Here is an 8,893-nt window from a genome sequence, read left to right as displayed (position 1 = left end):
CGGTTAACTGACGTGTGACACCGCTGGGGGCTTTTTAATCGCTAACTTAAAAACGAAAGTAAAATATGTTCGTCCGCACGGACATTGATAATGGTGCGGAGCAGAGCGAGCGTTTTCAATAAATTCCTATGGAAGGAGGAATGACCTAAAAAACGTTGACTCTGTTCTGCTCGTTCCTCGCTGAGGACGCGCACCATTATGAATGCCTGTGCAGCCGTGAGCATTTTAGTTTCATTTTCGGGGCGGATTGCTTGAATGTATTTTAAAAAAGCACAATGTTGTGTTTTATTGCTACTGTACAAAAATATAAGTTAACACTTTGCAGTTTGAATGATGTTCTGAACAAAATGACAGAGTATGTTTTTATGTGTCCACTGTTCAATCGCGCCCTCATTTTAGTGATTCCCAAGTTATTTTTTCATTTAAGTTTTTTCATTGTTCTAATCAGGTCAGGCAAGTAAAATTGTCTGTGTCTTATTCCTTACATTTTTATATAATATATATATATACACTACTGTTCAAAAATTTGGGGTCAGTAAGATTTTTAAGCGAAGTTTCTTCTGCTCACCAAGGCTGCATTTATTTGATTAAAAATACAAACAAAAACAGTAATATTGTAAAATAGTATTCCAATTTAAAACAGCTGCTTTCTATTTTAATATATTTTAAACTGTTATTTATTCCTGTGATCAAAGCTGAGTTTTCAGCATCATTACTCCAGTCGTCACTGTCACATGATCCTTCAGAAATTATTCTAATATGATGATTGATGCTCAAGAAACATTCATTATTATTTTAAATGTCGAAAACAGTTGTGTACAGTCTTTGATGAATAGAAAGTTCAAAAGAACAGCATTTATCTGAAATCTAAAGCTTTTGTAACATTAAACACTACCGTTCAGAAGTTTGGGGTCAGTAATAATTTAAATTTAAATTTTGGGGGAAAGAAATAAATCAATACTTTTATTCATCGAGAATGAGTTAAACTGATCAAAAGTTACAGTACAGACATTTATAATGTTAAAAAAAATTATATTTGAAATAAATGCTGTTCTTTTGAACTTTACATTCATCAACGCATTTTGAAAAAAAATCTGTACACAACTGTTTTCAACATTGAAAATAATAATTAATATTTATTGACCATCAATCATCATATTAGAATGATTTCTGAAGGATCATGTGACACTGAAGACGGGAGTAATGATGCTGAAAACTCCACTTTGATCACATAAATTAATTACAGTGTAAAATATTTTAAAATAGAAAACAGCTGTTTTAAATTGGAATAATATTTCACAATATTACTGTTTTTGTTTGTATTTTTAATCAAATAAATGCAGCCTTGGTGAGCAGAAGAGACTTCTCCTAAAAACATTAAAAATCTTCCTGACCCCAAACTTTTGAACGGTGTATATATATATATATATATATATATATATATATATATATATATATATATATATACACACATATATAAATATATATATATATATATATATATATATATACACATATATATATATATATATATATATATATATATATATATATATATATATATATATATGTTTGTATAATAAATATATATATATATATATATATATATATATATATGTGTTTGTATAATAAATATATATATATATATATATATATAGCTGCGAGCAGCGATGGAGGGCCAAAGCCGGCGGTACCGCCACCCCGGTGCCTACACTAAGGCACCAGGGTGGCGGTGCCACCGGCTTGGGCCCTCCATCACTGCTTGCAGCTATATTTAGGGCCCAAGCCCTGAAAGGGCGAAGGCCCTATTGTTTTCGTTAGGATTATTATTATTAGGGCCCAAGCCCTGAAGGGGCGAAGGCCCTATTGTTTTCGTCAGGATTATTATTGGTACCCGGGCGTGGCAGGGGGGCTCAACAGCGCCCCCTGGAACGGGATCCGAACACTTGTCCATAAATCAAACACACTTGCATGTAATGGTTTATCATTCTAGGTTACAAGACTTAGAAGCCTCTTTAAAGGCCATGGGAAAATCTGCCCCAGTGTCAGATCTAATTTTCCAATTTTCCAATTTTGTAAAAGTCTGGGGTTTACAGATGACAACAGAGAGGGGTTGTAAATATTACAGGTTTTTGAGCCTTAAAACTAAAATCACAAATGTCAATGTCATAGATAGATTTGCCACAAGTCAACAAAAGATCAAGTGTATGACCAAGGATGTGTGAGGGGCCTTTCACTAGCTGAGTAATCCCAAAGAGTTGTCTTTAGTTAAAGAAATTGAAGAACAACAACATACATGGATATTAAAATCTCCTAAGATTAAAGATCTGTCACAGGAGTGGATACATGCATACATTTCTCTAGTCAAATCTATACGGCTCTTTGAATGTCAGCCTAAGTTGAGATGTTTGAAATTAAACACAACAATAAAAACAAACAAAACACAAGCACACTTAGACGCAGGCGGCCTGCCACACACTGGCCATCTTTTGGATTGAGTAAAATACATGCACACATGCACAATAATATGCAAATTTTTTGCTTTTATAAAGAGCTTGTCCTGCAAATCATTTAATGAACAGAAAACATTTTTTTGTTTATGCAGAAGCTCAAGCAGATCTTTGAAGAAGGATTGGAACGGCAGAAGGCTCATCTGAGAGAGCAGCGAGCATACAGTAAAGAACTGCTTCAGGAGAACTACCGCAAATACCAAGATGAGATTGAGGCCATGGAGAACTACTACAGAGACCAGGTAAAAACAGTATGTGGGCCTCCTCCCATGAAACCCGTAGCGCTTGTGTGTGTAGCATTCAGCTTGTCTTTAAAGTCTCCATGAAATCAGTAGCAAACCAAAATTATCCAATCAATTCCAGATTTACTAAATCAAGTCCTGTCCTATATTTTTCAAAAGAGAAGAAACGACTTATGCAACTTCTGTTTACGACTTTAAAATTGGACAAGGTCACTATTTGATAATGGACAGTGTAATGTTTGCTTTTCAGAAGCAATCAGTCAGAGCTCAAGAACACAATAACTTTTATTTTGGAGTATTTAGTGAGTTAAATGCTTCGCAATTGAAATGTACTTTGAACTCAACTTTCTTTTAATTCAGAACTCTATGGGTGTACACAAACAGTAGCGGTTTTTGGCACGGGCGAACCGGGTAATCGCCCAGGGCGGCATTTTTGGGGGGGGCGCCGCCGGCACGAGCAGAAAAAAAAAAGAAAAAAAAAGAAGAAAAAATTTTTTGCGCCGCGAAGCGGTTTTCTATTATCTATCATTTCACTGTGTGGGGAATTGGCAAATTTGCGTCCCCTGCAGCTGCAGGCGCCCCTGCTTGCTGAGAAGATGCCGTGCACAGAAGCTGTTTGTTTGAGAAGGGGAAAGGGGAGGGGGCGCGGAGGCGCGGAGGCGCGGATGACAGTTCACCTCTGGGTCTCTTCCAAATGGAGAGGACAAGAGGGGGGAACGGGGGATCCATATAGTTATCTAAGTAAGTGACACCTCGACTTTCTTTCAAATAACGCGCATTTCATTCATAATATTATAAATACGGGCCTCTATATTTCCTGCACATTTTTGTTTTTCTGAATTGTCTGAATGGCTAATAAAAATAGGTAATACAAAACGAAGGAGGTCTCGCCCAGGGTGTAATTCAATGTAGAACCGCCACTGTACACAAACATTATTAAAATGAACCACTATGGTTTATACCCCATATATAAAATAGTCAATATGTGCAAAAACATCACACACATCAACTGAAATCAATATTAATAAAGTATCAATAAATGTTTCTTTGAGTTAGAAATTAACATCCGCCAATCTGTCAAATGTGAGTGAAAATCAACCATTGCGGGTAACACTGTCAACTCACTAGCCAATTTTGCATGTTATGGTTCATCTCATTGCATGCCATCTCATTGCATGCCATCCCATCACCCTCCTTTTGAAGGAGCCTCCAGCACTGGTAGAACAAAATGTAATGCTCAGTAGGGGGCATATCAATATATTTAGGCAAAATGGCGATGCACGATATATATTATTTAGTATTGTCTACGCATTGGGCAACATTTTCAATTTTCTTTTCATAAGGCACATCACGAATAATGGAGTTTGGTGTTTTCAGACTGAAAAATCTTCAAAAAATGTAATACAAAATATAAACATTATATTCTAAAACAAAAAGCAGTTTCTTTCTAAAGTTTATTGCCAAGTATGCCTACACATACAAGGAATTTGTCTTAGTGACACAAGCTTCCAGTGCACAGCGACAAGACAGATAAAAAAATAAGTGAATAAAAATAGATGTATAAAAATTAGACAATATTTCTACGTACAGGTTTGTTATATACAATGCAAGGGAATATGAACAAGAGGTATGGTATGCTAAATAAGTATAAATAGTGTATTGTACATGTTTATTGCCCAGTGGGGGCATGTACAGTAATTGTTCATGAGGTGGATGGCCTGAGGAAAGAAAGTTTTCTCGTGCCTGGCTGTTCTGGTGCTCAGTGCTCTGTAGTGCCAACCAGGCGGCAACAGTTCAAAGAGGAAATGGCCTGGATGTGGGGGATCCAGAGTGATTTTTCCAGCCCTTTTATTCACTCTTGATGCAGGGCTCAAAGCTAAGGATTTTTTCTACTGGCCTGGTTGGGCCAGTGGTTAAATTTTTTACTTGCCCTGCCAAAATTTTATCTGGCCCCACAAAAAAAAAAAATAATAAAGTGAAAGAAAAGAAAATGGGCCTATAAAATAAGCCTAGTATTGTTTTCGTTATTTTTGATACATGTAACCATAATAAATAAGGTTATGACACCAAAAGCTACTAGATTAATTTTAAACAGTAAGTAATAAAATAGGAACAAATAATTAAATTACGAGCAATAGCACAAATAAATACTAAAGAACAAATGTATAAATGAAACAAACTGTGCTTTTCAGGTTTTTCATGTAGGTTTAAACAGGAGATTTTCAGGTACAGAAATTGTAATGTAATACAGTACCAGTCAAAAGTTTGGAAACATTACTATTTTTAATGTTTTTGAAAGAAGTCTCTTATGCTCATCAAGCCTGCAGTTAAAAAAAAAAAAAAAAAAAAAAAACAGTAATATTATGAAATATTATTACAATTTAAAATAATGGTTCTCTTTTTTAATATACTTTAAAATGTAATTTATTTTTGTGATGCAAAGCTGAATTTTCATCAGTAAGTACTCCAGTCTTTGGTGTCTTATGATCCTTCAGAAATCATTCTGAGGCATGGGAGTTGGTTTATATCATTCATAGTGACAAGAAGCCTTTGCAGTTTCATCATTAGCAGCTGACAAGCATCTCCATAGTAACCAAACAGAGTACCCTAGCAACCATTTTACAAGACCTACATCTCTGCATCAGAATATTGTATAGAGATGGGGGTTGGCTCATTAGTTTCAGTTGGAATACAGTCTGTAAATATCACCATGGTAACTGTGTATTCACACCCTAGCAAACATTTAGAGCCACCTAGCAACCATATTGCAACATATATAAGCTATATTTCAGCTCCACAACATCGTACAGACATGGTTGTTGGCTCGTATGCAATCATGTACAACACCCTAGCAACCGAGTGGCGAGTTTTGCCACTGCAAGCACCACTTCACATTTTCTTCAGGAAGTGTACATTCTAGCTATTCTTCTTCTTATTAGTGGTGCTTTTCACCTTCATACTGTTCTGACTTAGTGTGCTATATCTTTTCAGACTGGTTTGAGTTACGGCTTTCTTAAAAATTAATATTAAATATCATAAAAATCCCATAGACTTTCATTGCAGAATGCTCAAATTGAGCCAAGACTACGGTGGCCCAATAGTGCCCAACCAAAAAGCTCAAATCTAAATTCTCTTAAGCCCTAGACTCAATTAAACTACCATTATCTATCTATCTATCTATCTATCTATCTATCTATCTATCTATCTATCTATCTATCTATCTATCTATCTATTATTCTAACTAATCTTTCTTTCTAACTAATCTTTCTTTCTTTCTTTCTAACTAATCTTTCTTTCTAACTAATCCATCTTTCGTTCTAACTAATCTCTTTCTTTTTTAACTAACTAATCTATCTTTCTTTTTAACTAACTAATATATCTTTCTTTTTAACTAACTAATCCATCCATCTTTCTTTCTTTCTTTCTAACTAATCTATCTTTCTTTCTAACTAATCTATCTTTCTATCTTTTTAACTATTCCATCTTTCTTTCTTTCTAACTAATCTATCTTTCTTTCTAACTAATCTATCTTTCTATCTAATCTCTTTCTTTCGTTCTAACTAATATATCTTTATTTCTTTCATTCTAACTATTCTATCTTTCTTTCTTTCTTTCTAACTAACTAATCTATCTTTCTATCTAATCTATCTTTCGTTCTAACTAATATATCTTTCTTTCTTTCTTTCTTTCATTCTAACTAATCTATGTTTCTTTCTAACTAATCTATCTTTCTATCTAATCTATCTTTCTTTCGTTCTAACTAATATATCTTTATTTCTTTCATTCTAACTATTCTATCTTTCTTTCTTTCTTTCTTTCTTTCTAACTAACTAATCTATATTTCTATCTAATCTATCTTTCTTTCGTTCTAACTAATATATCTTTCTTTCTTTCATTCTAACTAATCTATCTTTCTTTCTAACTAATCTATCTTTCTATCTAATCTATCTTTATTTCGTTCTAACTAATATATCTTTATTTCTTTCATTCTAACTATTCTATCTTTCTTTCTTTCTTTCTTTCTAACTAATCTATCTTTCTATCTAATCTATCTTTCTTTCGTTCTAACTAATATATCTTTCTTTCTTTCTTTCATTCTAACTAATCTATCTTTCTTTCTAACTAATCTATCTTTCTTTCTTTCATTCTAACAAATCTTTTTCTTTCTAACTAATCTATCTTTCAAACTAATCTATCTATTTCTCTTTCTAACTAATCTATCTTTCTTTCTAACTAATCTATCTTTCTTTCTTTCTAACTAATCCATCTTTCTTTCTTGCTAACTAATCAATCTTTTTTCTTTCTCTCTTACTAATCTCTTTCTTTCTAACTAATCAGTCTTTCTTTCTTTCATTCTAACTAATCAGTCTTTCTTTCTTTTTAACTAATCCATCTTTCTTGCTAACTAACTAATCTTTCTTTCTTTCCTTCTTTCTAACTATTATATCTTTCTTTCTTTCTTTCTTTTTAACTAATCCATCTTTCTTTCTTTTTAACTAGCTAATCCATCTTTCTTTCTTTCTTTCTTTCTTTCTTTCTTTCTTTCTTTCTTTCTAACTAATCAATCTTTCTATCTTTTTAACTAATCCATCTTTCTTTCGTTCTTTCTAACTAATCTATCTTTCTATCTTTTTAACTAATCCATCTTTCTTTCTTTCTAACTAATCTATCTTTCTTTCTTTCTAACTAATCTATCTTTCTATCTAATCTATCTGTCTTTCGTTCTAACTAATATATCTTTCTATCTTTCTAACTAATCTATCTTTCTTTCTTTTTAACTAATCCATCTTTCTTTATAACTAATCCATCTTTCTTTCTTTCTAACTAACCAATCCATCTTTGTTTCTTTCTAACTAATCCATCTTTCTTTCTTTCTAATATATCTTTCTTTCTAACTAATCTATCTTTCTCTTTCTTTCTTTCTCTCTTTCTTTCTTTCTTTCTTTCTTTCTTTCTTTCTTTCTTTCTTTCTTTCTAACTAATCTATCTTTCTATCTAATCCATCTTTCATTCTTTCTAACTAATCTTTTTCATTCTTTCATTCTAACTAATCTTTCTTTCTTTCTTTCTTTCTTTCTTTCTTTCTTTCTTTCTTTCTAACTAATCTATCTTTCTATCTAATCTATCTTTCTTTCTAACTAATCTATCTTTCTTTCTTTTTAACTAATCCATCTTTCTTTCTAACTAATCCGTCTTTCTTTCTAACTAATCTGTCTTTCTTTCTAACTAATCTATCTTTCTTTCTAACTAATCTATCTTTCTTTCTTTCATTCTAACATATCTTTCTTTCTAACTAATCTATCTTTCAAACTAATCTATCTATTTATCTTTCTAACTAATCTATCTTTCTTTCTTTCTAACTAATCCATCTTTCTTTCTTGCTAACTAATCAATCTTTTCTTTCTCTCTTACTAATCTCTTTCTTTCTAACTAATCAGTCTTTCTTTCATTCTAACTAATCAGTCTTTCTTTCTTTTTAACTAATCCATCTTTCTTGCTAACTAATCTTTCTTTCCTTCTTTCTAACTATTCTATCTTTCTTTCTTTCTTTCTTTCTTTCTTTCTTTCTTTCTTTCTTTCTTTCTTTCTTTCTTTCTTTTTAACTAATCCATCTTTCTTTATTTTTAACTAGCTAATCCATCTTTCTTTCTTTCTTTCTTTCTAACTAATCAATCTTTCTTTCTTCCTAACTAACTAATCCATCTTTCTTTCTAACTAATCCATCTTTCTTTCTTTCTTTCTTTCTTTCTTTCTTTCTTTTCTAACTATTCTTTCTTTCTTTTTTCTTTCTTTCTTTCTAACTAATCAATTTTTCTTTTCAACTAATCAATTTTTCTTTTCTAACTAATCCATCTTTCTTTCTTTCTTTGTTTCTTTCTTTCTATCTAATAAGTCTTTTTTCTTTCTCTCTTACTAATCTATTTATCCTTCTATCTAATCTATCTTTCTTTCTAACTAATTTATCTTTCTTTTCTAACTAATCCATCTTTCTTTCTTTGTTTCTTTCTTTCTATCTAATAAGTCTTTTTTCTTTCTCTCTTACTAATCTATCTTTCTTTCTAACTAATCAGTCTTTCTTTCATTCTAAATAATCAGTCTTTATTTATTTCTTTTTAACTAATCCATCTATCTTTCTTGCTA

The 8,893-nt window shown here is 31.9% G+C and overlaps 1 protein-coding gene across 9 annotated transcripts in view; it reads left to right on the top strand.

Moving 5' to 3' along the window:
• LOC311300859 (centrosomal protein of 95 kDa-like) overlaps positions 1–8,893 on the top strand; it is a 350,199-nt gene that overhangs the window by 243,483 nt on the left and 97,823 nt on the right. For all 9 annotated transcript variants that reach the window (XM_084425491.1, XM_084425492.1, XM_084425490.1 and 6 more), the window contains one exon: positions 2,606–2,752. In XM_084425491.1, the coding sequence (XP_084281617.1) occupies positions 2,606–2,752 (147 nt within the window). The remainder of the gene's footprint in view (positions 1–2,605; positions 2,753–8,893) is intronic.

The sequence above is a fragment of the Rutilus rutilus genome (assembly GCF_951802725.1).
Source record: "Rutilus rutilus genome assembly, chromosome: 12".
In the NCBI taxonomy this organism is placed as follows: domain Eukaryota; kingdom Metazoa; phylum Chordata; class Actinopteri; order Cypriniformes; family Leuciscidae; genus Rutilus; species Rutilus rutilus.
This window is presented reverse-complemented; position numbering and strand designations above follow the sequence as displayed.